This window comes from Bombus fervidus, chromosome 10, assembly GCF_041682495.2.
Source record: "Bombus fervidus isolate BK054 chromosome 10, iyBomFerv1, whole genome shotgun sequence".
NCBI classification, from domain to species: Eukaryota; Metazoa; Arthropoda; class Insecta; order Hymenoptera; family Apidae; genus Bombus; species Bombus fervidus.
The window spans coordinates 7,252,792-7,280,017 of NC_091526.1; the positions used below are offsets into that span (position 1 = coordinate 7,252,792).

At 36.5% G+C, this 27,226-nt stretch overlaps 7 protein-coding genes across 11 annotated transcripts; 6 read left to right on the top strand and 1 right to left on the bottom strand.

The window, feature by feature from the left end:
* Positions 1-270: 270 nt before the first annotated feature.
* Positions 271-2,911, top strand: Faa (fumarylacetoacetate hydrolase). 2 transcript variants are annotated; one of them, XM_072011462.1, is made up of 8 exons: positions 271-360; positions 1,040-1,226; positions 1,305-1,445; positions 1,612-1,862; positions 1,966-2,172; positions 2,253-2,398; positions 2,486-2,603; positions 2,683-2,911. In XM_072011462.1, exons 2-8 carry the CDS (start codon positions 1,126-1,128, stop codon positions 2,757-2,759), a joined length of 1,041 nt encoding a protein of 346 aa, XP_071867563.1. In that variant the 5' UTR covers positions 271-360; positions 1,040-1,125; the 3' UTR covers positions 2,760-2,911. The 2 variants fall into 2 exon arrangements, with proteins under 2 accessions (XP_071867563.1, XP_071867562.1); XM_072011461.1 differs by having other exon boundaries at positions 274-360; positions 997-1,226.
* A 136-nt stretch (positions 2,912-3,047) lies between these two features.
* On the top strand, positions 3,048-4,726 carry LOC139991418 (fas apoptotic inhibitory molecule 1). Its single transcript, XM_072011470.1, has 5 exons — positions 3,048-3,118; positions 3,656-3,885; positions 3,959-4,084; positions 4,154-4,203; positions 4,263-4,726. Exons 1-5 carry the CDS (start codon positions 3,099-3,101, stop codon positions 4,431-4,433), a joined length of 597 nt encoding a protein of 198 aa, XP_071867571.1. The 5' UTR covers positions 3,048-3,098; the 3' UTR covers positions 4,434-4,726.
* Positions 4,727-4,801: 75 nt separating this feature from the next.
* Positions 4,802-6,842, top strand: LOC139991658 (cilia- and flagella-associated protein 263-like). The gene is made up of 6 exons (XM_072011920.1): positions 4,802-4,972; positions 5,061-5,132; positions 5,771-6,007; positions 6,078-6,313; positions 6,377-6,576; positions 6,666-6,842. The coding sequence occupies exons 1-6, from the start codon at positions 4,842-4,844 to the stop codon at positions 6,840-6,842; spliced, it is 1,053 nt and encodes a 350-aa protein (XP_071868021.1). The 5' UTR covers positions 4,802-4,841.
* Positions 6,843-7,447: 605 nt separating this feature from the next.
* LOC139991412 (angiotensin-converting enzyme-like) lies at positions 7,448-11,618 on the top strand. Its single transcript, XM_072011441.1, has 13 exons — positions 7,448-8,340; positions 8,703-8,840; positions 8,931-9,089; positions 9,151-9,250; positions 9,320-9,463; positions 9,542-9,845; positions 9,920-10,072; positions 10,130-10,254; positions 10,327-10,502; positions 10,579-10,739; positions 10,882-11,004; positions 11,077-11,261; positions 11,356-11,618. The coding sequence occupies exons 1-13, from the start codon at positions 8,182-8,184 to the stop codon at positions 11,451-11,453; spliced, it is 2,025 nt and encodes a 674-aa protein (XP_071867542.1). The 5' UTR covers positions 7,448-8,181; the 3' UTR covers positions 11,454-11,618.
* A 452-nt stretch (positions 11,619-12,070) lies between these two features.
* Positions 12,071-13,438, top strand: LOC139991417 (protein FAM210A-like). 4 transcript variants are annotated; one of them, XM_072011466.1, is made up of 6 exons: positions 12,071-12,209; positions 12,278-12,566; positions 12,653-12,798; positions 12,876-12,964; positions 13,062-13,080; positions 13,210-13,438. In XM_072011466.1, exons 1-6 carry the CDS (start codon positions 12,071-12,073, stop codon positions 13,224-13,226), a joined length of 699 nt encoding a protein of 232 aa, XP_071867567.1. In that variant the 3' UTR covers positions 13,227-13,438. The 4 variants fall into 4 exon arrangements, with proteins under 4 accessions (XP_071867567.1, XP_071867568.1, XP_071867566.1 ...); XM_072011467.1 differs by lacking the exon at positions 13,062-13,080 and having other exon boundaries at positions 12,278-12,370; positions 12,458-12,566; XM_072011465.1 differs by lacking the exon at positions 13,062-13,080.
* Positions 13,439-13,517: 79 nt separating this feature from the next.
* Jub (LIM domain-containing protein jub) lies at positions 13,518-20,559 on the bottom strand. Its single transcript, XM_072011440.1, has 6 exons — positions 18,119-20,559; positions 17,162-17,252; positions 15,374-15,543; positions 15,242-15,304; positions 14,988-15,170; positions 13,518-14,909 (listed from the first exon to the last, which is right to left on the bottom strand). The coding sequence occupies exons 1-6, from the start codon at positions 20,042-20,044 to the stop codon at positions 14,688-14,690; spliced, it is 2,655 nt and encodes an 884-aa protein (XP_071867541.1). The 5' UTR covers positions 20,045-20,559; the 3' UTR covers positions 13,518-14,687.
* Positions 20,560-20,649: 90 nt separating this feature from the next.
* On the top strand, positions 20,650-22,289 carry LOC139991659 (uncharacterized). The gene is given in 5 exon segments (XM_072011921.1): positions 20,650-20,769; positions 20,847-21,058; positions 21,145-21,248; positions 21,717-21,935; positions 22,281-22,289. Coding segments are annotated over 4 exon segments (357 nt in total). The 5' UTR covers positions 20,650-20,769; positions 20,847-21,033.
* Positions 22,290-27,226: the final 4,937 nt, after the last annotated feature.

Here is a 27,226-nt window from a genome sequence, read left to right on the forward strand (position 1 = left end):
AATTATTTTTTTACATTTAACAGCAAGTTTATAAACATGAAGATTTCAGAGTTGCTCAATGAACTACTTAATATATTAATTCTTTGGTATGCAGAGTTTTCTAGGAAAAACAGAAAACACGGTGAGAAAAATTAGGAACCAGTTAGACCGGAGGCTTGTTCGTAAATAGGTGAATAAATTATGTTATGGTGGCCGGTCGGCCTTGACAAGCTTCTACACGATTATCATATAACTACGTTTTCATGCGATGATTTGACTCAGTCGTTCAAAGTGATCATGAAGTCTTTCGTGCAGTATTCTCCAAACTGTGACTTTCCAATTGAAAATCTCCCTTACGGTATCTTTTCTACAAAAAGCAACGTAAGTGACATGTTTTATTACACCATAGACATAGATATAAATTAGAATGATTGCAAAGCTAGAAGAAAGTTTGTAGGTTATGTGGGTATAGAAGAAAAATTTTTTATTAAAATTATTTATCATGATAACTATTGTTGAAAACAATTGATATAATACAAAATTAATATAATATTGTTGCCATTCGAAAACAATTGTTTCATCGATATAAGTAAAATATCGGAGTGTTAGTTAAGTGAAGTGCCATCTACATGTGATTTGGATAATAACAGGTAGAATTGAAGGCGCGTATTTCCAAACGTATTTGTAATTAACAGTGATATCAGTAAGATATTTTAATGATTAGATCGATTTTTTATATTTTCAGTTTGAATTTTTCTAAATCTGTTTATTTTTATACACTTCCAACAACTTGTTACATATCGCACAACGACTAAACTTGAATAATATTTTTCTAATTAATTTTTATTGAAATTGATCATCTAGATTGTTTAAAAAAGTTATGTACTAGTTTCATGAAGAACTGACAAAACATTATTACACTTCTTTTATATTTGAATTATTAATTGTACCTACTGCCAAACTATATTATCGAATGTTGATAACATACTGTACCACGATAACTTTCAAATCTTGCAGCCTCAAAAGAGAATAGGAGTAGCAATAGGCGATGAAATTTTAGATCTATCCGCTATTTCACACCTGTTCGATGGACCGTTGTTAAGAAATAATCAAGATATATTTCATCATGATTGCCTCAATGATTTTATGGCCTTGGGAAGACCTAGTTGGCTGGAGGCCAGAAGCAAACTTCAAGATTTGTTATCAACCAGTAATCCTACACTACAAGAACCAAATACTCGTTCGAAGTAAAATAAAAATTGCTCTGTTTCTCTTTGAATAAAAACGAACAAATCACATATTTTACGAACTACTCCACTTTTCAGGGTATTTGTAAAACAGAATGAAGCAACGATGCATCTACCGGCAAAAATTGGTGATTATACAGATTTTTATTCTTCCATTCATCACGCTACAAATGTAGGCACAATGTTCCGTGGAAAGGAAAATGCTCTGATGCCAAATTGGTAATTAATTGTCTTTAAATTAATCACATTTATAGGAAATTAAAAAATTAAAGATACAGAAAATAGAAGCATTCGTTAAAATATTTAAAGTATTACGTATCTTTAATTGCATTTCTAAAAATAAAAAATATTTCAAAGAATCGTAATAGATCTGGTACACCTGTAGGAAATATTTGCCAGTTGCTTACCATGGAAGAGCAAGCTCAGTCGTCGTTTCTGGCACGCCGATAAGGAGACCTCATGGTCAGACACTTCCGGTAGAGGGTGCGCCTCCAGCGTTCGGCCCTTCTAGATTAATGGACTTCGAATTAGAAGTAGCCTTCTTTGTTGGACCTCCTACAAATTTAGGTGACACCGTTTCAGCATCCAAAGCTTATGACCATATCTTCGGAATGGTCGCTATGAACGACTGGAGTGGTAATTCTTCGTAAATCTTACAATTTCTTTTTATGATCTTCACATAGAAGAAGATACTAAAATGAAATAGAAAAGGCATGATTAATCGAAAAAATAATTACAGCAAGAGACATTCAAAAATGGGAATACGTTCCACTGGGACCTTTCGGAGCAAAAAATTTCGGAACCACAATTTCCCCATGGGTAGTCACCATGGAAGCTTTACAGCCTTTCAAAGTACCTAATGTGCCACAAGATCCAACCCCATTTCCCTATCTACAGCATAGCGAACCTTGTAACTTTGATATTAAATTAGAAGTTGACATTAAAAGTAAGCTGAATTTACGAGATTTTTACTTCATAATGATATTTTAAAACATTACATTGCTTCTCTTCTTGTATAATTTCTAGCTCCAAATGGTATCGTTACCACTGTCTGTCGCAGTAACTATAAATACCAGTACTGGACACCCCGACAACAATTAGCTCACCACACCGTAACCGGATGCAATATCAATCCGGGTGACTTAATGGCTTCCGGTACGATAAGTGGCGAGGTGCGTCCTAAATTCTTATTCATTGTCTACCAATTAAATCGTCGATGTTCAAAGTACACTGTTCCATCGAATTGTCGTATGTTTCAGGCTGATGATTCCTATGGTTCCATGCTCGAGCTCTCTTGGAAAGGCACTCGACCTATACCGTTAAAAGATGGGACCAACCGGAAGTTTCTGCAAGATGGTGACGAAGTGATTATACGCGGTACGTTCGCTATTTTCGTTTAAATAATAGAAGCTGTACATAGCTACGAAATTATTGACAATTGAACATTGTTTTATAGGTTACTGCCTCGGTGATGGGTATAGAATCGGATTTGGACCGTGTTCGGGAAAATTATTACCTGCTATTACCCAATAATTTTATTTTCTAGTACAATATAATTAAGTTCACGATATCTAAAATTATAATTTGGAAATTGTTTATCATCTCTATTGTAAAATGGTGTATAGAATAATAAAAGAATATAATATGTAAGAATTACAGATAATAAATAAATTGTTGTGCATTAATTGTTCACAGTTCTATCCTAATTTTTTTGAACATGTTTATTTGAAAATTAAATTTGGTTGGAGTTTTGTTGCGATGCAACATACTATGACGTAGAATAGCTGGATTATCGATCCGTGAAATAGTCGTAGGAAATTCGATCAATAAAGAGACCAGTACAGGTGAAGGTAGAGTAAGTATCAAGGAAACATGGCTGCTATGCTGTTAAAGTAAGTAAAAACTAAGAAAATTTTATGCTTTTAATAAGATTTCTCTATGTATATAAACAAAATAATACACAGTAATAGTTTTTGTCCTTTTTTTATCTAAAGAACACATGAACTAATAGTCTACAATTTAGACTGTACATTACATACTATGATGGGCATTACAGGGGGCAGAAATTAGATCAATAATATCAATTATGTGGTAGTGTGGTATTCTGTCTACTAAACTAGGACTGTATCTTTATCCTGACATAATACAACTTAATTCGTTCATTTAATTAATCTATAAACCTTTTAATAATTCAATGCATTTCACATTATATCATTAAAATTATATCATTGGACAATCAGATAGATTGTGCGGATTTTGTGGCATATAATTTTGAAACTACATATTTTTAATATCATACAAAAGACTTTGAATGACTTTAAAATAAAAATTATTTTAAAGACTTTGAATGACTGTAAAATAATTTTTAGATAATCTTACATAGCCTTAGAATGGCACTAAAAAAATCCTGAGTAAAAAAACTTTTTCAGGAGTTTGCACACTTTGGAATCATTGGACGAACCAACTGCAAAATGGAGCGTTCCCTTAAGCGATGGAAATCACGTAATAGAATTCGAACATGGTACGGCGACAGGTCGTCGATTGGTGAAAGTTGATGGCGAAAAGATAATTTACAGAGATTGGATGTTTCATTTAGTTGGAGACGAAGTTTTCACTTTCAACGATAATAAATTCGTAATTAGAATCGATCCAATCCGAGGTGAGCATATTTCAAAATAATAACAAGCTTCTTATCTAAATTAAATATTTATTATGTGATAAAATATACGTAGGTTTGAAATATTCTTACTCATTATGGGTGAATGGGAAGCCTTACAAAAGCTTTGTGCGGTCGCAATCGAAAATCTTGGAAACCTGGTTGGCTAATGTTAGAAATGAAGAATATAGAATAGTTCTAGGTAACTATTTTGTTAATTGCAATCTCTCTATCTGATAAAAAAATGAAAATAATAATATTTCTTTTGCAGATAAGCAAACTCAAAACGTTTGGGTGAATGGCCAACAGACCGAGACTGAGGTAAAAAGAATGAATTGTCTTATAATTGAAACAAATCATAATTGAATATTCCATTCTAGAATGAATTTACCGATGACGGTGCAGAAATCTTATTTACGGTAGGAGATCTCCCAGCATCGATTAGAACTTACAGTTCTGGTCAGAAAAATATTGGAATAACATACTCTTTATGCATTGACGAGATAGAAATTGAAAAGGAAACGCTTCTCGAAGAAGATGCAGACATGTAGCACAATATATGATGGATTATTTCTACACTATGTTTTTATTGTTTCACGTACCACAAAAGTTTGTTACACTTTGTACATACGAATCACCGTGCATTAAAATCACCGTATTCAAATTTTACAATTAAACGTTTGAACATAGCAAAAGAAAAAAGAATCTTCTTCTTAAGTTCGATTCAGGCCACGAAAGAAAGAGAAAAATTCTAACCTCAGATCCTCATCCTACATTCTTGTTATTTATTTAATAAATGAATTGTTGATCACAATGTCGATGCGGGAGAGTATATTGAGTATCGGATCCCGAATGATCCACAGACACGACGATGACATAAGTTTTGATGGTGCATGTCAGCCAACGTTCTCCGCTTTTAATCTGAACGATTACAACTCTCTTAATCTTCGATTATAGTTATGAATCTTGATGACTTGCATCAAATGCACAGTGACCTCTTGCAAGAAATTTGGATGTTGACCCTAGAAAACGACATGTACGAGCGGTACCTGAGCCGACAAGATCCTCACAGTCTCAAAAGTAAAGAGTAGTATCTCTATAAATCTTTGTTAATTTAAATTAAATTTCAAATTGAGTTCATAAAGAAAATGTATCAATCGTCCAAAATTCTTATCAAGCCATCAAGAACATCCTGGACAGAGCAAAAATCACAAGAAGAGTTACAGCACACTTATTGCCAAGATCATCGCGTATGAGCTTTCGAGAAAGCATAATAAATTTCCATGACCCTGGCAGATATAGTGTCGTTAGTACACCTAGCATTGCCAGCATGCCATCCATAAGTCGATTAACAAGCATCATGACAGTGGGAACTACAGGCGATAGCCCGAAGTCAGAATATCAAGTAAATTCATTCGAGGCCGGTGATCTATATATATATAATCATGCTATAGCTCTTCCCAAGGATTGAGTACTCAATGTCCGGGTTATCTAAAAAATTTCAGAACTATCTGAAAAATGTCATTAGAAAATTAATTGTAAAGTAGAAGATTTGCAAAGATATTTATGTTGTCGGTAAATCCTTAGATTTCAACTAAAAAAAATCACTGAAAAATGAATTGTGGAATTTATAAAGATTTAGTTATCAGCCAATTCTCGGGTTGCAAGTAAAAGAGTCATTAAAAAATTAATTGTAGAATGAAGTGTTCAAAGTATAAACCATCCATCGGTCCTAAGATCAGATGAAAGATGAATATTTCACTACTAGAATTAACTATAACTGCAGAAACCACTCGGCCGCTTTGAACAATCTTATCAAACTACTCCGGTCTCGAATGCCTTAAAAATCATAAAAATTCTTTATCGAACCACACTTTCATTCTATCAGAATCACAATAGCGCATCGAATGTTTATGGCAAGAAAGGAAGTGGAGGAGATGAAACGGAAACTGGAACAGATGCAAGTGTTCGTGCAAAAGAAGAAAGCAACCATGAGGGCAAAGATCGAGGAAATCGAAATTCGGATCAGCGAGGCGCATGAATCGACGGCAGAGTTCGAATCGGAAGTGGTTGTAGAGGGCGTGGACTCTATAACAGGGAAGATTCCTGCCGAACGAGTGATCAGGTGATTGCACGTATTTCAGAGTCTACCACCGTATTGTGAATGCATTTTTCACACGTGACTTCTCGCGAAGATTCATCGAAGAATGGCTGAGATCGGCGAACACGATACTAGAGAGGTTAAGATTGAAGAGCGCTACATTGAGAATGCAGATCAGAAAGGCTAGACAGCAGCTTGCTCAGAGGAAGGAACTAGGCGAGTTACTTCACGCCGTTGACTTCGAGAAATTAAGCATCGAGAACCAGGATTACGCAAAGATGCTCGAAGAAAAAAACCTGTACGTGATAGATATGAAGAGGATCGCAGGTGATCGATCTTGAACGAGTGTAAGATCTTGTATAAGATTAGGTCCGTACATTGTATTCGTAACAGGGTACTACCATCTAAAACTGACGCAACACAAGCAGAAACTGGAAGATCTGTTGCGTAAATTGAACGAGGTGAAGAGCGAAATTATAACGAAACAGGATCAGATTAAAGAGTTAAAGATCGAGCAGCGGGTCGTTGAAGTTAAAGTGAAACGGCTGAACAAGAAATTGCAAAATTTATTGAGTTTCATGGATAATCATATCGTAAATGTTCACTTTCGTTCATTGATAAAATTTTATGATAAAATAAGTAGATTGATGAGATTATTTGTAAGAAGAGATATTATCTTTAGGCACCAGATATTTTAGAATTTGTCCACATACAAGTAGAATGCGAGGAATTAGATAAAACTTATAAATTACTGCAAAGACGTAGGAATATCGAGAAGATAATATTTGAGGAATATAAAAAGCAGTCTCAGATCAGAAAGGAATCTCATATGGACGAAGAAGCCAGGTGGGGACAGTAGGCCACAGTACAATTTTATCTAATTTGAGATTCATCTATTGGTTTGATATATTATTTTAGTAGAAGGGAGAAGAAAATATCGGACATGAGATATTCAATAAATTTTTAAAATTTTTACCTACTTCTCCCATCACCTTGCTCGAGGACCTTAAAATTGTTTCCACTGGTCGAACGCAGAAGTCTTCGCTAGGAGACGTGCATGCAATTATATCTGTAAAAAAATTACGGCGGTCCCATATAGTCACTGGTTACGCCACCGGATAATTGGAGTTACGGTGCTTGTTTAGAAGACGAAGGAAACCTGGAACGATCATCCACTTTCCATGACACCAGTACTTTCCATAAAACACAAATTGTTTCAAAAATTTGTTTAGATACTGAACGAACCGAAAGCATCGTTCGGCAATTTTTAATAACTAATTTTTTAAATTGTTTCAAGTCCGATAAATTTACACTCAACCTTCATATTTCATAGTAATCAATTCTCTAATTTCAAAGACAGCGCATTTTTAATATCTTTTACGAAAAATATATAGTAAGTGAGTTTCAAATAAAATGAAAATTTTATTATTAAAATTTGTTTTTCAACTATGGGATGCAGGATTTATAAATTTTTCCATAGTGTTACTGTAAATGTAAAATGTACGACACAAAAAAAAATTTGACTGAGAAGTGAAATTGGGAACTCTGTCCCATAAAAAGAAAAATCTTCGGCTCCTCCGTTCATTCTAGGCTGTATTCATGCATTCTTGTAAATGCATTAAGAAATATGAATCGGGTTGAAGATAGGAGGATTTTGGCGTGTGCTACGGTATGTTGGGTGGTCACGCTTCACGCACCGACGATGCCTGTCCCTTCCTCTTTTCGCCCGTGGAATATCCGTCCGGAAGACCTGTCTCTCTTTCTGCGGTGATTCAGTTTCGCGACGACAACATCGACGTACCGAATGTTCGATCAACTGCTAATTGGCAAACAGTACTTATCGAAATTTTTCCTGCAAATAATTTAAGTAATTCCTTATTAAAAAGTTCAAAAGCCTCTTTATCGAACCTTATGAGCTCTCCTTATGCGGGACGATAGTATCGAAGATTGCGTTTTACGATGGAATCGAAAGTTTCTAACAGTGTTTCAATCATAAAAGGAAGTGAAAGATTACGCTTGTTGTGTCAATGAATCATCGTGAAAAAGAATTTTTCATTTTTATTAGTATCCTGTAGAAGACAATTTTTTGAAACATAAAAGGCAGACAGTGAAATGGCAAGAATAATATGCTCAGTGGTGCATGAAGAGCCGATTGATCAACATCCTGACTTTCTAACTGCATTTTATTTCCCGTGAGAATGAAAAACGATTTCGAAAGAGATCAACGACACCTGCAATTTATTTATCTTATTTTTGGCTCCACTTTAACTATGACAAAAATGAGGATTCTGAGGAAATTGATTGGTATAGTGATTATTTGTTCTCTTATGCAGAAAAGCTGTAGCAAGTATTTAGAGGTAAGAAAATGAATTATGATTTCGGTGTTTTCTACTTCATTGTTGTTTATAAATCACATTAACGGTATTTTGGCGATGATACACTTTGATATAAGCCTACTTGACACGGTTGGAGGGAGACTTGTTATACCCTAGGAAATATTAGATCAAAGCTGCATTTAAAATTCTAATTAGGCCTTGAATCATATGATCACGCTATCTGGGTCAGTAGGAATGTTCTTTGTAACCATTTTCACGGTTAAAAGTATGAAGTAGCATTACAAATTCTATTATACTGCAGTTTGGTTACAGAAGAAATAACATGGTTTTGCTTCGACGTATATATTAAAGTTTTGTTTCATCTCCTTTTAAATTGAATTTAGGGTATGAACGTGAATTTAGGGGATGCTGTACAATTTCTTCGAGAATATGATAGTGAAGCTTCTGCAATGTGCACGAGAGTAATGACAGCGCAATGGAATTTTGCAACAAATGTCACTGAAGAAAATCGTCGAAGAATGGTACATAGATCTTCCCAAAAAAATCTTTTTTAAAAATATTCAATTGTCAGAAAGAATTTGTCAAAAATTTCATTATTTTTGCTTTATCAGATAGAGGAACAGACTTTGAAGTTGAAATTTGACCGAATTTCGTGGCGCAAGGCTGTCAGTTTCGCTTGGAGTCGAATAGGAGATCCCTTCGCTAAAAGGGAACTCAAGATGATCGCTATCAGGGGACGAAATTCTTTGACAGATGACAAATTTAATGAGGTAAATATTAGAATATTATCTCGTGAAAACTCAAAACGACGGAAATATTCATGATTTTCAGTTGCACAGTCTGATTCTCGAAATGAAGGAAATATATGTGCGAACAAGGGTGTGTCCTTACAGAACAATAGGAGCAAATTGTGACCTGAATTTAGACCATGGTTAGTTTACTCGTTCATGTAATAATTAACAAATTGTGAATATCAAATAAATAAATGCATATTTCTTAGATGTGAATAAAATAATGGCAAAATCTAAGGACTATGATGAATTATTATATTATTGGCATGCTTGGCATGAAGCTACTGGGCCTCAACTTAAAAATAAATACATGAGATACATTCAACTAGCAAATCAAGCTGCTAGACTAAATGGTGAATAAAATTATATGTAATTGCATTGAAAATTTTTTTAAAAAAGAATCCATATTTTAAAAGCATCTTCCGACTTAGGGTTTGAGGATGCAGGTGATCAAATGAGAGAATTGTTCGAAGACGAATACTTTCGACAGAACACAGCTGACGTAATGTCAGCGATCATGCATCTGTACAAAAATCTCTTTACTTATGTAAGAACGAAATTATTCGAAAGATACGGCGATAAAATAAGAAGGGATGGACCAATTCCGGCGCATATTTTGGGAAACATGTGGGCACAAAATTGGGAAGATCTTTTCGATCTAGTACAGCCATTTCCAGCAAGTAAAAAATTAGACGTCACTTTGGAAATGATGATTCGAAGATTCACGCCGTTGAGGTAATATTACGATAGTAATGCTTAAATGTAATATTAATTGATATATTACGATATTAAAAAAGAAAATATTCCAGGATGTTCCAAATAGCAGAGGAATTCTTTACTTCTCTTGGAATGAAGCCAATGCCACCTGAATTCTGGAGATTCTCGATGTTTGAGAAACCTATCGACAGGGAAGTCAAGTGTACTCCCAGTGCTTGGGATTTTTGCAATAGGATGAATTACAGGTATTTATCATCGCTGATAAACCATGATTTAATGTATTTAATCGATTAATTTTATAGCATTAAGCAGTGTACGAGGGTTACGATGGAAGATTTACTATCAACACACCATGAGATCGCTCGATTGCAATACTTCTTACAATATAGCGATCAACCATTATTATTTCGAAACGAGGCAATTCCAGGTGACAAAAAGAATTATCATTGTTATAATAAAAGTTGAATGATTCGGTAAATACCAATCTTGTGTCAATTAGGATTTTTCGAAGCAGTCAGTGACGCCATTGAACTTTCCGTGTTCACCCCTCAACATTTAAGTAAACTCGAATTACATGATAATTCTACGGATGATTATGGAAGCGATATCAATTTCTTGATGCTAATGGCACTTCGTAAAGTTGCCTACATGCCATTTGCGCACATAGTTGATGAGGTTTTACAATATTTTATTTGCAAGTGCGATGTCTTTTTGAAACTGTGAATACATCTCTGTCCTTTTATGTTAAAAGTGGAGGTGGCGTGTATTCAACGAGGGTGTTACGGATATGACAAATAAATGGTGGGAATTAAGATTGCAGTATCAAGGAATTGTGCCTCCAGTGCCACGATCTGAAAGAGATTTTGATCCTGGATCGAAGTATCATATTCCAGCTGACGCTCTTTATGCCAAGTATAAAAGAGCTTTTATTAAATTAGAAATTAAAGAAATTAATTTAAGAAATTTGACATTTTTTATTAAATTTATTTATTAAATAATAGATATTAATATACCAATTTAATAAATTCTAATATTTATATGATATTATTTTTAGATATTTTGTTGGTGTTGTCTTACAATTTCAATTGTTCGAATCTTTATGTGAAATAGCAGGCCACACTGGTGATTTACATACTTGTGATTTTTATAGATCAAGAGAAGCTGGGAGATTATTATCGTATGTGTAAACAAATGATAATAGGAAAAAAGTATAGAAAATATATTCCCTCTTCATTTCTTATTCTTTCAGCGATGTGCTATCAATTGGTTCGTCCAGATCTTGGAAAGATGTGGTACGACAAATGACAAGAGGTAGAACAAACAGGATGGATGCTAATGCTATATTAAGATATTTCGAGCCCCTAAATAAATGGCTAAAACGACAAAATGAAATGGAACCTGTTGTTGGTTGGATCACAAATCGCGATGACACAGGTAAAAATAAGAAGAGACTAGATTCTATAGAATATTAGATGCGAAATATACTAATAATACATCACAACTATAGACCTTCTTGAATTTATTTCAGCGTTGTTTTTTCACTGGTATCAAAATGGCGCTCGAAAAATCACCTCACAGTTATTCCTCCCACTGGTTTTGATTAGTACGCGAATCTCAATATGTTAATAGCAAAAAGACAAGATAATATATTGCTGTATATATAACACAAATTAGAGATTATGTAAATACTTTATGAAATCTTTGAACAACTACATAATAAGATATTTACATGTATCTTGTAACTGTATTATGCAATTGATGCCAAAAGAAGTGTCACATTTATCTACATATTGTACCACTAGTATTTTACATTAAATTTATTTATAACTATGCTTAAAATGATCTTGTTGTTTTATGTTGTTGGTTTAAAAATAATAACCGACAATTGTCTATGAAGTTTCCTACCAAAATATCTTTTCAGATGTAGCATCCGCCTATATGCATATTAACGATAAAGAATTCGATAGATGTCTCTGCTATCATTCATTACATTTCGATCATTAAACTAGTCTTTTAAAGTAAACGATACGAGAAACATGTGAGTTTTTGTTACTACATTTACTTAATTTTTATAAACATCACGTAGGCCAACGCTGACAGAACTAAATAATCTTTCGGTAAGTTTTGTCCAATTTACCTGTTCAAGACGTACAACTCGACAAACTCAGAACTGTAACTATCTCACAGTACAACTTGAAAGCACAGTTTCTTGGTTAGAAATAGCCATAATTGCTTTTTCGAAAATGGACGTGTCTTTTTGCCGGGGCATAAGGTTCGCAACTACTTTAGGATTCAGTCCCATATTGGTGACAAAAAATTTCTTAGAGACAACACGTCTTACACGATATACCGATTCAAGGCGTTGGAGATTGAAATTTTTCGGTAGGTTAACGTGTAAAATTACTTTATCAATGGTTTTACAATTACAATCGCGGCGTTGTCAATTTCAGAAAGGCATCGACATTACAGAAACTTGTCGTGCAATTATGTCCCGTTTCTCAATCATATTAAAACATACGAAATGCCATATAGGCATAAATTCGGTAAGAATATCCTGGTCACGCGTTATTGTAACTTGAATGCTAGTAAAGGAGATGCCCCGAAAATAGAACCGATGAAAAAACTTTCAGTGTTCGCGAAAATGAAACAAATGACCAAGGATTACTGGCATGTTTTAGTACCAGTTCATATAGTTACCTCTATAGGATGGATTCTCACATTCTATGTAACAATCAAAAAGTAAGCACTGTCAAATAGTATTTATATAATAAATTACATATAAAATTACATGTGATCACAATACTTTGTGATGTCTATTCTTTCAGTGGAGTGGATATTTCACACCTCATGGAGCTTATGCATTTTAGTAAGAAGTATATAGACAAAGCAAAAGATTCTACTGTCGGAAACTGGGCCCTAGCATATCTCCTTTATAAAATATTTACGCCTCTTAGATATACTGTCACTATAGGTAATCAATCAAAAACGATTCTGAAAATTGTTGATCATATGAAAAATTAATGATATATATGTGTATATAATGTATAGGGTGCACTACAATGGCTATTAGGCAGCTTAGCAAGTCAGGGATAGTAAAACCTTTGTCATTTGGTAAACAAACACAAATGGTATACAAGGTATAACTACACTAAATTATTCCTTTACTTGATAGTAAACTGTATAAAGAACTAAAACTGACAACTACATTATTTGTTACATGCCTTCTTGATGTAGTCTGCATATGATACTGTGTGTAGGTCTATTTTCTATTGAATTCAGAATTCTCTGAATGTTTAGTGTTTTTTTAATTCGCTTTCCTAGGTTTCTAGTGCGCTGTCCTCAAATTTATAATATGTTCTGTATAATTTGTTCTATGTTATAGACAACAGAATCAAGTAAAACGACAACAACAATAACTCCAAAAACAGGATTCAAAATAGAACGACAGACAGAACCTCCAAAAACATAGCAAAAACATATGGGACAAAGCTAATTGATCACCTGGATAAGAGATTCAATCTAAAAGCCTGACTGATGAAAAGGATGTATATTATCACTTGTAAATGTGTAAACGTTATTGTGTTATGATAAAAGAAAAATCTTATATGTAATATCATATGAAAGAACTGCTACATATACCTACCCCACCTTGAAACTTTTAAAAAAATTAATTGACATAAATTACAGATGCTCAGATATACCCTTCTTTATTGAACAGATGTTTTGTCTTATATACCGCACATATACTTAAATAACATTGTACTTTTCACCTACAATACTCGTAGTTTATCTTCCGCCTACCTTATTTACACGCAGAAATATTGATTAATTAGTCAGATATAGGGAAGCTTTTTTGGCAGCACAAATTGTGCATTGTAATAATCTGAAATTATTCGTCTTCAATGCACCGAACCTTATTTAGTACCATTCATTGATTTAAACATTAACATTCACATAATTTTTCAACGATAAGGTTGTCACGATCGTATTAGAATTCCTGAGTAATATTCACGAAAGTCAAGAGTCTTGTATGAAGTTTTGATACTAGTAACCAATATATGGTGTATTGTCATAATAAATACTGTTAGCAAACGCGATACGTCAAGTACAGTAATAATACACTATAATTATCATAAATCACCACGTCGAGATGCGCCCAGAATTATTAATCATAAGAAAGTCGATATACATTGACAGCAGGATTGTTCTTATATATAATGTATGGTAATATAATATTAATATACATAATTATATATATCAAACATATATACATGAACTAAAATAAGGAATCATTGCTTAACAACAATGTTATGTAGTTATTATGCTAATATATCACAGTTGCCTGCGCAACTCGTTCGTCTTAACGAGACCACTGTATTTGCGTACATCTTAACGCGATTACTTGGACAAAATAAATAAGACCACATATATTAAATATACTACTAACCTATATTAATAGCTGTCAATGGGAAATTATTTCTGATAAAAACGGAATAATATACATTGCTAAAAAAAGATCAAACATCGCCCTGACTATATAATCTAGATTCTAGATGATCCCAAAAGGCAGTGTAGATATTTCGATTTTGCAAATATCCAGTCTTGCTAGATCACGTCACACCTCTCACATTTTAGAGGAACAATAAAGCTATATTACTTCTGTAAACATTGATTAATTATATTGTAAATATCGATAACTGTATTTTTTCTATAAATTTCTACTTTGTTAACGGATAGACACGTGTAAGCTTTACGTTAGCGATAGGTCGATTTGTTCAGTCAATTCTTAACGATGTTCATTACCGGATGACCGATATGCAATTTAATTTTAAACATTCAACTTAATATATTTAACTTAACTTATCCCATAAATTGATAACTAGCTGATACTGGCTGTGGAGCCCTGGGTTGCGTGTGGGATATGCGTTGGATGTGGCACGCACGACACATAAGCCTACCATCGAGTGGGTAGCATCGTTTGTCCGGTTCGTCGGTCAGTTGCATACCACAATCCTCGCAAACGTAACAATCTACATGGAAATCTTTATCCATGGAAACAACTCTTACGGTTTCTTCTGTACCCTGAGAAATAAATCGTATCAATCAAGTTATGTCTGCTATTTTTACAAAAATCACTCATTTGAAAATATAACTACTTACTTCAACTGGAGTGATTCCCTTTCCACAGGAAGCACACTTTGGCGCGAACATCCTATGGTAATCGTTAACACAGTAAATTTTATTGTCAACGTCAACTGTGAAGGGAACACCATCAAGACATTCGTTACAAACGCAACATCTAAAGCACCCTGGATGGTAGGACTTTCCCATAGCTTGTAATATCTATAAATAAGAAAATATAGAATAAATTAAAACCTCAACGTAAATCGTTTTATCATTATCGATTTAATTACCATTTCCATAATGAGGTGACCACAGATTGCGCACTTCTCAGCAGTTTGTTGGAAGCCAGAGTACTACAGACAAAATGTTCTATGAGCTACGTCATCATATCACTCGTCTATTGCAATTATTGTCTTACGTACCAGATAATCTTCCTCGCAGTATACTCTTCCGTGGACATTATAGAACGCTTTACCGCGTAACGCTCTTCCACAGGAACAGCATATGAAGCAATTTGTGTGATAAAGGTTGCCCATAGCTTGGCAGGCCTGACCCGCCCCCGTTACTTTTTCACCGCATGTGTGACAAATACCTGTCGAAAAACATAAACGTATCCTTTACAATATTGCAACAGAATACATTTAAAAAATAAATTTTTTTCGTAGCAGTAGCGTTAAACATTTGAAACTATTTTTAAAGTCATGAAAATGCCTTGTCAACCATAACTCTATAGTTTAGTCGCATTGGGCAAAGTTTAAAAATACCCTCGTCGATACTCGACAATAAGATCCGCTCTTCAGGGTCAATAACTGTCAGAAGAAATACGGAATAATGACACGATCCAGAGGAACTACGGAAGAAACTCACAACTATCAATAGGTAACACAGGCCCTGCCATTCCCTTCACAGGAATCCTTTATCCCTCATTCGTCGTTCGTGACACTTGTAGTTTCGATTCAACGGTTCAGTTTCACTAGGCCAGTCTCGCTCGAACTAGAATCCACCAACGAGTCGGACTAGTCTATCTATAACGAGATTACTTACCGCGGCGAGCGCGACCTGGCCACGGCAGTTTGCCGTGTACAGGACGTTACACGAAGAATAGAACTCGTACACAAAAACCAAGAGAAACAAACTAAGCTCACCTAAACACCAGCTACCTCTCGGCTGAGATTGGCTTGCTCGACTGAAGTTCCTATCCGCGTGCGTGGATTTTTCAGTTCCTCTTTGACTACGGTTATGCTGCGTTTAAATAAAATCTACAACACCATTATCGTATGAATTATTGGAAAATACTGGTTTTAAAAAAAATGCGCAGCCAAATATAGACATGGCTGAAAGCTATTTGCATCGAATGCGTATTTATCTGCATCGATAAGTGTTTCATAGTTGTGTAACCGCACCGGTCATTTATAAAACTATTAGAATAACAAACATGGCGTTAGATTTCTAACATAAATATCTTACAAATTTTGAGCTTTGAACTAAGATAAAATGACACTACAAATCTCTTGTCCAATTGTACTTCATCAATATTTTTGGACGCCTATTCTTCGAAGTTTCTACCTTCCTGTCTGTGAAGTAATCTTCATCGAAACAGCGAATACTTAATTACAAAACACAATAGACGTCGAAGAAAGTGTCCAATGTGAATACCACCTTACAGTGTTCGGACATACACGTGCAATACAAGGAAGAGATAGTGCATGTCTGCGTTCACCTAACAAATACATGTAACACGCACACTTGTGATGCTTCACGTAGGTGCGAAGACACGTAGGTGGAAACGAATGGGCAGAGAGTGAATGTCAACGAAACGCCGGGTTAAAAAGTTTCGCGACACACTGAAACTTGACTCCATTTTCCAAAACCGGTCTACCAAGGGGGAACTTGTGCCGTGGGAATTGGCACGGTACCCTGCTGCTTTTTATTCGTTCTCAGAATCGGTGCAAATTATGGATCGGAACGTGTCGGAAATTAACTCCTCTAATGACGGAATTATGCCAAATTGTCACATCTCAATCTGTTTAAGAATATTATACAAACATTGTTAAGAAAACAGAGTTTGGTACGATAAAACTATGTAAACATTGTACCAATAAAGATCTTACAATAGGGAGCTATTGCATAGACAAATTTACAGAATAAAAAATATCCTCCTGAATGCTCGACGACTGTTTTACGAGTATTGTTCGATCGTTGTTTCTTACCGAAGTATTCCCCTTCTTCTTCTTGCTTCTCCATCTCCTCTTCGAGTTGTCTTGTCAATTCTTCTATTTTCCTCTCTGCTTCGGTGGGCCCCTACAAGAAATAAATCACATTCCGCGTTGTGATCGGTACTGACAAATGGTGCCATAGATTGGGATGGGATTTCGTCACAGGAACACATAAATTTGCATGCGGTTACAACAACATTTGTGACAAAAAAGAGAAAAGTTCGAGACACAGAGGGTATATTACATGCTTAGAGAGGATGCGTACGCATCTTGTATGAATAAAATATTGCACGGTAACTATACAGCGCTTGTCAGGAGCTGACGATTTACAACGTGTGATTCAGCGCGAGTTCGAAGAAAAAACTCGTCACGAATCATAAGGTATTGCGAGCGACACGCGTTTTTTTCACGCAATATTGAAAATTGTTGAAGTCGATGTCGTCCCGATATATTTTTTTAGTAAATGGGAGAAAATATTTATCGAGCTATTTGAAATAACATTTGCATCCAAGAAAATTGCTAATCTTATCGTTACACAGGTCAGCTCTATTATATAAAATAACAGCGATAATAATTGACATTTGTGACATCATCGCTTAAATAAAATCATCACCAGCTTTTTTGTATCCTAACAAGCATCGATTATAAAAAGCATAACAAAAAATTCATAGTTTATTATTCTTCATCGTCAATTTCTATAAAAAATCATCACGATAAATTGTATAATCGTTAGTGTTAGTAGTCATACCTTTTATATGAAATCAGCATGCAAATGGATCAGCATACTTGGCATTCATCCAAAACAAATCGAAAGCAACGATGCGTTCCCGTAACCCAATTAACGTGCGATTACAGCGTTACATTGTGAACAGGTTTTACAAAGAGGAAAAAGCACAAAATAGAATTAAACGCTAATGGTTTTGTTTTTAATTGTATATGCCAGTTCCTTACGGAAGGTCTAGGTGGTATAACATTGTAGGGTAGTAGTCCCTTGCCGGATGTCGGTTTGATCGGTGGACTGACTGACTTTCTTTCTTCAAGTTCAGGTTCGGGTGGCCTTTGCAATACAGGTACACCGGCATTTAAAAAGACTGGGCCGGCTACACCACTGGTCACCCCTGGAGGGAGACTGGTGATTCTAGGCCCATGAACATTTGAATCAGATTCTGCGATGGTTGGTGCACCAGTCGTCACGGGTGTTTGTACCTGACCACGTAGAGGACTTCCGATAATATTGTTTGCGGAAGATGGTGACACGTGCCTTGGCGAATTAATCACATTTTGTGCGACTGTATCGGATGATACCTGGTTGTGAGTTGGACTTACTTTTGGAGAACCTCTTGCACTATTGTTATTGGCTATGGTTCTGGAAGAATCACTACGGCTAGGTGAATACATAGGTGATGGTTTTGATGTATCAGAAGGATCAGTTGCATCCTGAACAAAACTTCTATCATTCTGTAAATTACTTAATCTTAAGTGTTCTGATGATCTATTCGAGGAATATATTGGAGAATTTCTGACAGGAAATTCTGATCTAGGTTCTTGATGATGATAGTTTCTCTCATTTGGTGGTAACATTCTACTTGGAGAATAACAGGGAGAATTGCGGCAAGCAGATTGCTCTCCTTGCCGCACACCATAGACAGGTGAATTTCTGGCCTGAGTCTCTGCAGTAATATTTGTATTTGTACTTCTTGCGGGTGATTCTATGTAAGATTTGTAACTTTGGGGACTATCCTGGCGGTATTGAGATTGTTGAACAGTTTCTATATGATTTGAGGCTCTAAATCCATGCTGTCCACTCATTGAACTATCAAGAGATCCACGATAATGATGTGGCTCTGGAGGTAAGCGTATTGGTGGTGACTCACTATGATAAGGAAGTCCAGATCTGGGAGAATGTTGTTGTTGTTGTTCAGAATTATAATTAAAATTCCTAGTTGGTGTTTGTAGTTCAGATGGTGGAACATAAGCACTTCTACCAGCTTGATGATCTAAAGATGAAGAAGATCCTTGTAAGTACCTTGATGTGGATGAATCAACACAGCGTTGTAAACTAGAGCCATCGTAACTTTGGCCACGTATATTGCTTCCTCTTTGTTGTGTATACGATAAATTTTGTGTCATACCTCTTTGATTTTGTGCTTGGCCCACTTTTCCTGTCATAACAACATAATCACCGCCATTAATTGTTGCTGGGTGATAATAATTTGGTGGAACCTGAGGGCCTGGTTTATTTTGTGTGTTTTCTGGGAAATGCACCTCCTGAATATTTTCATACACAGGAGGTGCCTCATATGGAGGTAATTCTTTTGCTGGTGATGCAGACTGATATCGATTCCCAGTAGGAACCTGTGGTTGTGCTTTTCTAAAAGTAGGTTCATAGGATTCACCTGCTAAAGATCCCCTAGGACTACTCTTAGGGCTCTTCCTAGATTCCACTGGATGATAATATGGAGGATGAGGTTGATTTTGTTGCGGATAATAATCAATATTTTCATATACCGGTGCTTGCTGATGACTCATACGATTTTGATTTTGTTGCTGCTGAGCACTAATTTGCTCTACTGGTTTTGGTGTGGGAAATCTTGATGCAGCTATTATATTTTCACGTTCATATAGCTTGTAATCAGCTGCTGACTGCCTGCAAGTGTCAGCATTGCTCTCAATGAAACTTTCAATAGCACCAACTGGTCTACCAGGTCCTCTCGCATCTGTTCTGCTTATGACATTCCTCGACACGGGTACCTGAGCCTCAGGTCGCGATCCCGTGACCCTGCCGGTACCCGATGCACCACCGGCGTCGGTGGATTCATCCCCGAGTTGCAGATAACCTAGCTTTTGTACGTAAGAATCGTCGGCTGAGTTACACATTGGCAGTGATTCACAAAGAGACGTTCGATGATAATAAAGAAGATTTGTTGGTTGCTGTGCGAAGATTATTCACTGATTATTGTTTAAGAATAGAATTTTTCAAAATTCGTTACAAAGTGATTCGACATCGTTCAGGAAGGTGAGTCAGCTCGGTGGTCGTCATGTCAAATCAATTTCCCTCGATTAGCTGATATTCAACCCCTTCAATTTGTTCTCACTCGCACTTCCTTTTTTACAGAATTGCGATTTTCTCACGGAACACGACAAAACACGACGCACGTAGCACGACGAAGTTTACTGGACGAAAGCAGGACCGTTTCTCCGCCACGATTTTGGGATACGCCCCGCGATCACGGCGCCTCGAACTCGCGTCTCCTTGTTTCGATTAGCGTCCGTCCACCGGCAGATCTCGGATATTCGTTCTGCACGAAAAATCACCACCTGCGAAAATTCACACGATACGCACACACATGCACCACGCACGCATCGTGGTTCGTCAAACCAGATACCTGCGAGACATTTTCCCCTGCTACGAGTCATCCAGATGCAACCTGCGTTGCTGTCTTCGTCCACAATGTGGCGCCACGATTACTATATTATACTGTAACGCTTAGGAAAGTAAGATTCCTGCATTTCAAGCAACGATTCATCCTTTAAATCGCCGAACCAGTCGAGTTGGCGCTGTTGTCGATGTAAAATGGAAATTCAGTTATTGATGCAGAAATGTATGTATTCCTTTGCTACAAAATATTTCCTTTCCGATACAATGAAGCTGAATTTGCATGTTATACGTGTTTTATAGAAGATCAACTATACTTGTTAAACATACATATATATACATGCATTGACACATGAAGAAAGAATATAACTCTCATTGAGATCTTTTACAAGAAAAAGCGTGTTTCTCTACGGATACAAAAAGTATCTAAACAATATCGCTCTTGATCAGTCTTAAGATACGCAAATGGCAAGAATGTTTATACATTTAAATGAAGATATCTTCACCGAAAACAGGTAGGAGTTTAACATGACATCGTTCCCTATTCTCTATTGGTTGTTGATAGAGCAGACACGAATGCATTCAATTGTGATCAAAACAGGTTTTTTCGGGACCTGCCTAGGAACAGAATGGACAGGTCGACAGGTAAAGATGCAAGATCTTGCTTGGCGCGCCATCATGCATTCACGGGAACCGTGTTCGGCATAATAATGCAACGTAATTCCAATACACTGTCTGCGTTTTGTATCTACTGCAATCGACACGAAGAAATTATCTATCAGAAACATCTCTCAATACATACAATGATTGGCCATGCAATTTATTCGATCAGAAAATGTTCAGCGTATAATTTTTTATTATTTATTACATGTCCACATTAAGGGTTCGATGTTACGATTGCTTGAAAAGGCTTCTTGTGCTCTGCTGACATAACAAGACGACGTACTCGCTAGTCTGAAAGATTTGGGATAATCGACGCCTTGTTCACCAGATCGCGTAACCGACATCGTGATCGATGGATTCTAAGAACGAGAGAAGCAATGAAATTAATCACGCGTGCTTACTGTATCGTGTTTTTGTTCTCAATTAATTTGCAACAATCGACGACACGCATACAATTATCTTTCTCAATTGCAACCAAACGACGTCATGATTGTTTGGATCAACGATTAAATAACGCGTCTATTCTGTTCCTCAGAGAAGAAACGAATTTTTATTTCGTTTACTATATCTGATCGCTGGAGTTGCACGTGTTGCCGTAATCACGTCTCGCTGTCGTCCTACGCGGGAAAGGAACCAACTTTTCATTCGCCATGTCTCGCAGCTGTTCACCGGTCGCGATAACGTGGGCGACGGCGACCTCACTCAACGAAAACTTTATATTTTCGAAAGGTGAGCAAAAATCATGAATTTCTAGCCTTCGTACCACCCACGAGATGGTGGCACCCACGTTTTTCCAGGCACCTGCGCGATCATGTCGATATCCTATTAGTCAACACGGGTTGATCGATCGGTCGATACCGCCTCTGACGTAACACTACGTGTTTGAATCTCGTCTTTTCAACAGCCTGTCGTTCGATATTCAATCTCGGCTTTGTTAATGTATAAACTGCTTTTATGTTCATTTATTTATTATACCAGATAAATCTTTTTATATAGAGAAAAAGAATAGGGATATAAAATTAAGATAGAAACGAAAGTGACAAAAATTAATGTTAAATTATTGTTTCTTCACAGCTAAAATAAGGCTAAGTAAACAAACTGTACCAGTGATTCTGAAGAAAGTAGAATTTTTTATATTGATTTAAAGATATTTGAAAGCAAACTTCAAATTCTTGTTCCCGTTTCAATTACAGAATCTTATAACTTGTTACTTTGATATATCAATGAAATTATTGGTTGTAAATGTGTCAGAGTGTGTATTGACAGACTAAATAAGATCAACCGATAGATAAACTTCATTGAATATCAATTGAGAGATTATAACGATACAAAAATAGAATTTGAAAATTCGAAGTATACAATATCCATATAACAATATACAATAAGTATATAATATCAAAGTATACAGTATAATACATTTTCAAGAAAGGAAAAGACGAACGATGTGATAAATTCTATCGCACATTAGCTGTAATAACTGTAATAACTATAATAATTCATCGCGTGTGTCGCAAGCGGAAGTAAAGAAACCGATGCCAGATCACGATCCGCTTTTGTCGAACCGCGGTACAATATGACATCGGATTCTCATGTACTCGCCACGTCGCGTCGGTGCGACAATAAACACGCGGTTTACGGCCGCAACATCGCACATGTGTTCACGTCTACACGCGCTTACGCATTTACGTACGCGTAAAGAGCTGGTTGGCGTGAGTACACAGGAAACGTGCAGCCCTATACTACCCGCATGGCTCGGAATGCACGAGAATAGAATCGCGTCCGACCGTACATGTGCGTATCTTAGTCTGCGTACGAGTCTTGGTGCACAATAGCAACGACACCCACTAGTGCTCGTGCACACGATAGAATTTATGTTTGTCAGCGTGCTGGATGGATGTAGTATCAGTCGACGCGCGTATATTATAATACTCGCTTAACTACATCCTCCGTACGTACGATCGACCATACTTGTACATTATACATCGTTGTAGAATGTACACCTGTGTGCATGAAACAGGCATGTAAGTACAATGCTCGTGTATACGATACAGGTTGTTCCTCGACCCGAGTGTACGGTGACTAGGCGGAAAGACGATTTCTTCGCGGAAAGAGATGGAAGACTGATATATTCCCGCATTGGGATCGTTTAATTAGCTAGCCGTATAATTAGGTGCTTTCTGTTTACCGATTTACGTATATGTGCCGTTGATTCACGTGCCACAAAGAGGACTTTAGCTTTCTAAAAGAAGAGCGCACGACCGTGTGATTTTCGTCGACAATCAGGAAAGTAAGACCAACACGATTTCGACATTAATCAATGTTAAATTTCTTCGACGTCGACTTTCTTCCTTTCCCCTCGTGTATTAATATGTGTATTATGTTCCCTCCTTTGCGCAGATCGAAGCTCACCATCGACGTTGCTTTTTATGCCACCGAATCGAATTCCTACACCTTTTAGCCTGACGCCCCAAGCAACGGAAGTCTTGCCGGTTCTCCCGTTTAACCGGCCTGCACATGTGTGCGCGCTGCACGTGTTTCTATCGTGTGTGTCCCGTTTGACACTGGTGTGCGGGTTGATTGTGTCGCATGTTAGGTTGCTTCGTGAAGTATTATGCTCCTTCTTGGTCGTTACCTTGTCAGGAATTCAAACGGAAGCCCGACTGGTTATGTCTAAGGTACTCTATCGTCGAGGAATCTCTTCGATTACTTTCGATCAAAAGTACCACCGATCAAGATCGATTTTGCTATGTAATAACTTTGTAAATAATACTGTAACCTAGACATTTATCGATACAGCATCAGGAGAAATTACGCATTTTAATGGAAAAGTTGTAGATATAGTATCAACAACATTTATGCTCCATTATTGAGATCTTCTTCGTGCATCTGATGACTGGATCGAATATTTTTGTTAATTAACGCTTGCATGAAAAATTCATATTACATACGGTGTACGAAATCCATCGAAAGTGGCACGAGATTTTATGACTTCATTTCCAATGCAAATGATCCTCGTGGTTCGTTGATTCTTTACGTGGGATTGTTTCAATTCGAAACCAACATAGACGAAGAAGATTCAGTGTCGAAATTTACTACAAAGGTCCTAATTCTTTGAAAATACCAAGGCATCTCATTTTTAAAGACGATTTTTTTTATAACTTTCAATTAATAAATAAACAATGGATGCTTACGTATTGGTAAGAAATTTAAATGTGCAAAAACCACGATAATATACATAGTGCAGAAAATATTCAATGTAAGGTACTCGTTATAATATTTAGAGGACGAAGTGTAATTGAATTCATAAAAACATGAATTTACATAAAAAGAATCGCAGTCTATTGATAAATTACTAGTGAACAATTAAAGTAGCCTTCTCTATAGATGATAGCAAATTAATAGTCAGAGATTTCACTGCGTTCCGCATGAACTTCCACACGAAGATCATATTCAGCTATACATATAGCATAAGTACATACTCAGCTTCGTGTCAGGTGGTTCCTCTCTATCACACAAGCGCATCTTAGATTAGTACCAAGAAAATAATCGCAAGACAACTACCACCATCCGCAGCATATTCGCGGTTCCCATCCATCTTGCAGAAACAATAGGTCGTTCGACGAAGAAAAAGAAAGAGAGAGAGGGTTGCCGCTTTCCTTTCTCAGAGACTCGAGCCAAAGAACGACGACCGCTAAACACAGGCAAGCTTTCGAGACGCGTGATCCTGAAAGCAAGAAGAAGGGAATATTTTAGAATGCAAGGCTGTAATTGGTAACGTCAATTACTTTATAAATAATAACGGATCTACAACTTATAGAAAATTAACGTTCTTCCGGTCAGACAGCAAGATTTCTCGATGGATAAAAACGAGTGAAAGTGAGGTCTCGTAATAAAGGTCTCGTATCGGGGAAACAGAGGAAGAAAATACTGGAATGCGAAGCTTTCGAGTTGCGTGATCTCGAAAGCAAGAGTAGAAGAAAATGCGATGGAAAATAGACTAGAAACCAGTGGAAATAAGGCGAATTCGCGCGACCAGAACCATAGAAGCGGTGAATATATGTATACAACGAAGAGTTAATTTGCCTCTCTCACGCAATTCAGGAAGGCCGTTATTCGCGAAGGACGCTTCCCACGTTATTCGCGTCAGATGTGCGCTACTGGACTCTCGTCCCGTCTAGGGACATGGTCGAAAAACATTTTTTGAGCATCGTTTAAACGACCAATTTAGCCCCTTAATTATACCGTAGGAAGTTTTATTTAATATTTAAATACCGGCGATGAATCTGCAAATTACCATTGGTATAAACGAATTTCTTGCGCAGGAATGCCGAGGATTACATTCATCGCTTCTTATTATCTTGTAAAGAGAGTAGGATTACGCTTTCTGCCTTTGAAGTGAATAATCGAGTCATACTTATGCGAAATGAAAGTACGAGTCTCATCTCAATGACCTTGCCAGTTCAATATGTTTTGACTCTAACATTTAAGATTCTTGCTATGCCGAGGAAAGATTACGATAGAACTCATCGACAAATAATCTATTCGTATAAATGTAATCCATGTAATAGGAGTTCAATAATTTCTCCCACTACTTGCTTACTTTCCATTTACATAGTACGAACTCATGGTCAGATAATTGAAATTAACCAGGAATTCATCTAACCTACTGTCATACTAATTTTGCATACTAAATGTTTTTATGTATACTATTTTTCCTCGCGTATATGGAAAATGCTAAACAATAGCCACTGATGGATTCACGAATTTTATAAACTTTCATTTCAAAATATATAACATAGCCTTCCTCTAAATTTGACAAACCACAATGTCTCAGTAGCCTGGCGAATGACTGTGCACTCTGCAGTACCATACGTACAAATGGATTAATCGGCAACTAATTGAGATTTCGTTTCAATTAATGAAATTCTGTATTATCAATTGAAAGGAACTATTTAGATCAAGATGTTAGTAAAGGGAACACTTGGGACCAGAATTCGATGAGCTTCGTCTCGGTTCGCCGAGGTCACACGAGACGGTCACGCACTACCAGTTGCAAGGTATGGGTGTCGAAACGCCTATGATGCTCCAGAAGTTCGGATTTCCAGATTCTTCATTGCGCCTTATATCTCATTATTCTACCTAAGATTCTTATTATTTGATTTTATGTATACTGAAATTTGAAAATTTTTCAATTTTCCACATAAAAAGAAAATGGATGTTTCTCGTCAAACGATTTGGCTGTAGTAAAACTCAGATATAGTTTCATCATGTCTGAGAACCGAGAGATTTCGTACCGGAAATTTGAAATTCTTAAGTAATGAAAGTATCGAGCGTTTAGCACGGTCACATATTGTGCGCGCCGGAAATGCATAACACAGCGTGGTGAAAACTCGATCGTACCTTCATCATATCCTGAAATTAGTAAACAGGCTGCAAGTTCCCAGAGTTGAAAGGAACAGGTTTCACCGTGATTAGAATTCTGGCACTTGGCTAATGCTTTATGTCACCTGTTTCTTCATTACGTAAATATTTTCCCACGCGATGTATTTAAAAATTTCGTATCGAAAGTCTTTTGAAAACTATACTTTTAAGGATTTTTAATTGAATATTATTCCTCCGTTCGTATCGAAGATATTCAAGTCTAATGAATTAAACTAAATCGATTTGTTTCACGTGACTACTCGAGAACCTTTCTAAGTTACACGCGATCTGTCTGATCGAAGATTGCAGGAAGACTTCGTTGCAAGAAGACTTCGTGGCCTCGAACCAATTGCCCGTTTCTCCAACTCATACCGCGGAAATGTTCGATTTGTAGCGAAGAATTACTTCTGCTGACTCGCTTGCCGGAAACGTCGATGCCCTTATCATACCTTGTATGGAATTATTTCTTCTAAAAATCCGTGTCACGTATGCCACGACCGGTTAATAAATATACTAGAAAGCTTCGAGACGAATTCGTATGATACATGAGCGTATATAATTACACCGATATTCTCGTTTCCAGCGTGGCAATCGTTAAA

Excerpts from the sequence above, each read along its gene's own strand:
- Faa (XM_072011461.1), top strand. The coding sequence starts at position 277 with ATGAAGTCTTTCGTGCAGTATTCTCCAAACTGTGACTTTCCAATTGAA. Across the intron at positions 1,446-1,611 it reads AATGCTCTGATGCCAAATTG|GAAATATTTGCCAGTTGCTT; the intron begins GTAATTAATTGT and ends GTACACCTGTAG. Across the intron at positions 2,173-2,252 it reads ATTAGAAGTTGACATTAAAA|CTCCAAATGGTATCGTTACC; the intron begins GTAAGCTGAATT and ends TATAATTTCTAG.
- LOC139991418 (XM_072011470.1), top strand. The coding sequence starts at position 3,099 with ATGGCTGCTATGCTGTTAAA. Across the intron at positions 4,085-4,153 it reads AGAATATAGAATAGTTCTAG|ATAAGCAAACTCAAAACGTT; the intron begins GTAACTATTTTG and ends TTTCTTTTGCAG. Across the intron at positions 4,204-4,262 it reads GCCAACAGACCGAGACTGAG|AATGAATTTACCGATGACGG; the intron begins GTAAAAAGAATG and ends ATTCCATTCTAG.
- LOC139991658 (XM_072011920.1), top strand. The coding sequence starts at position 4,842 with ATGAATCTTGATGACTTGCATCAAATGCACAGTGACCTCTTGCAAGAA. Across the intron at positions 6,008-6,077 it reads CCTGCCGAACGAGTGATCAG|ATTCATCGAAGAATGGCTGA; the intron begins GTGATTGCACGT and ends CTTCTCGCGAAG. Across the intron at positions 6,577-6,665 it reads GTTTCATGGATAATCATATC|GCACCAGATATTTTAGAATT; the intron begins GTAAATGTTCAC and ends TATTATCTTTAG.
- LOC139991412 (XM_072011441.1), top strand. The coding sequence starts at position 8,182 with ATGAAAAACGATTTCGAAAGAGATCAACGACACCTGCAATTTATTTAT. Across the intron at positions 10,503-10,578 it reads TTGCGCACATAGTTGATGAG|TGGAGGTGGCGTGTATTCAA; the intron begins GTTTTACAATAT and ends TTATGTTAAAAG. Across the intron at positions 11,005-11,076 it reads GAAGCTGGGAGATTATTATC|CGATGTGCTATCAATTGGTT; the intron begins GTATGTGTAAAC and ends TTATTCTTTCAG.
- LOC139991417 (XM_072011465.1), top strand. The coding sequence starts at position 12,071 with ATGGACGTGTCTTTTTGCCGGGGCATAAGGTTCGCAACTACTTTAGGA. Across the intron at positions 12,210-12,277 it reads TTGGAGATTGAAATTTTTCG|AAAGGCATCGACATTACAGA; the intron begins GTAGGTTAACGT and ends TGTCAATTTCAG. Across the intron at positions 12,567-12,652 it reads TTCTATGTAACAATCAAAAA|TGGAGTGGATATTTCACACC; the intron begins GTAAGCACTGTC and ends CTATTCTTTCAG.
- Jub (XM_072011440.1), bottom strand. The coding sequence starts at position 20,044 with ATGTGTAACTCAGCCGACGATTCTTACGTACAAAAGCTAGGTTATCTG. Across the intron at positions 15,171-15,241 it reads GTCACCTCATTATGGAAATG|ATATTACAAGCTATGGGAAA; the intron begins GTAATTAAATCG and ends TCTTATTTATAG. Across the intron at positions 14,910-14,987 it reads AGGGAATCACTCCAGTTGAA|GGTACAGAAGAAACCGTAAG; the intron begins GTAAGTAGTTAT and ends TTTATTTCTCAG.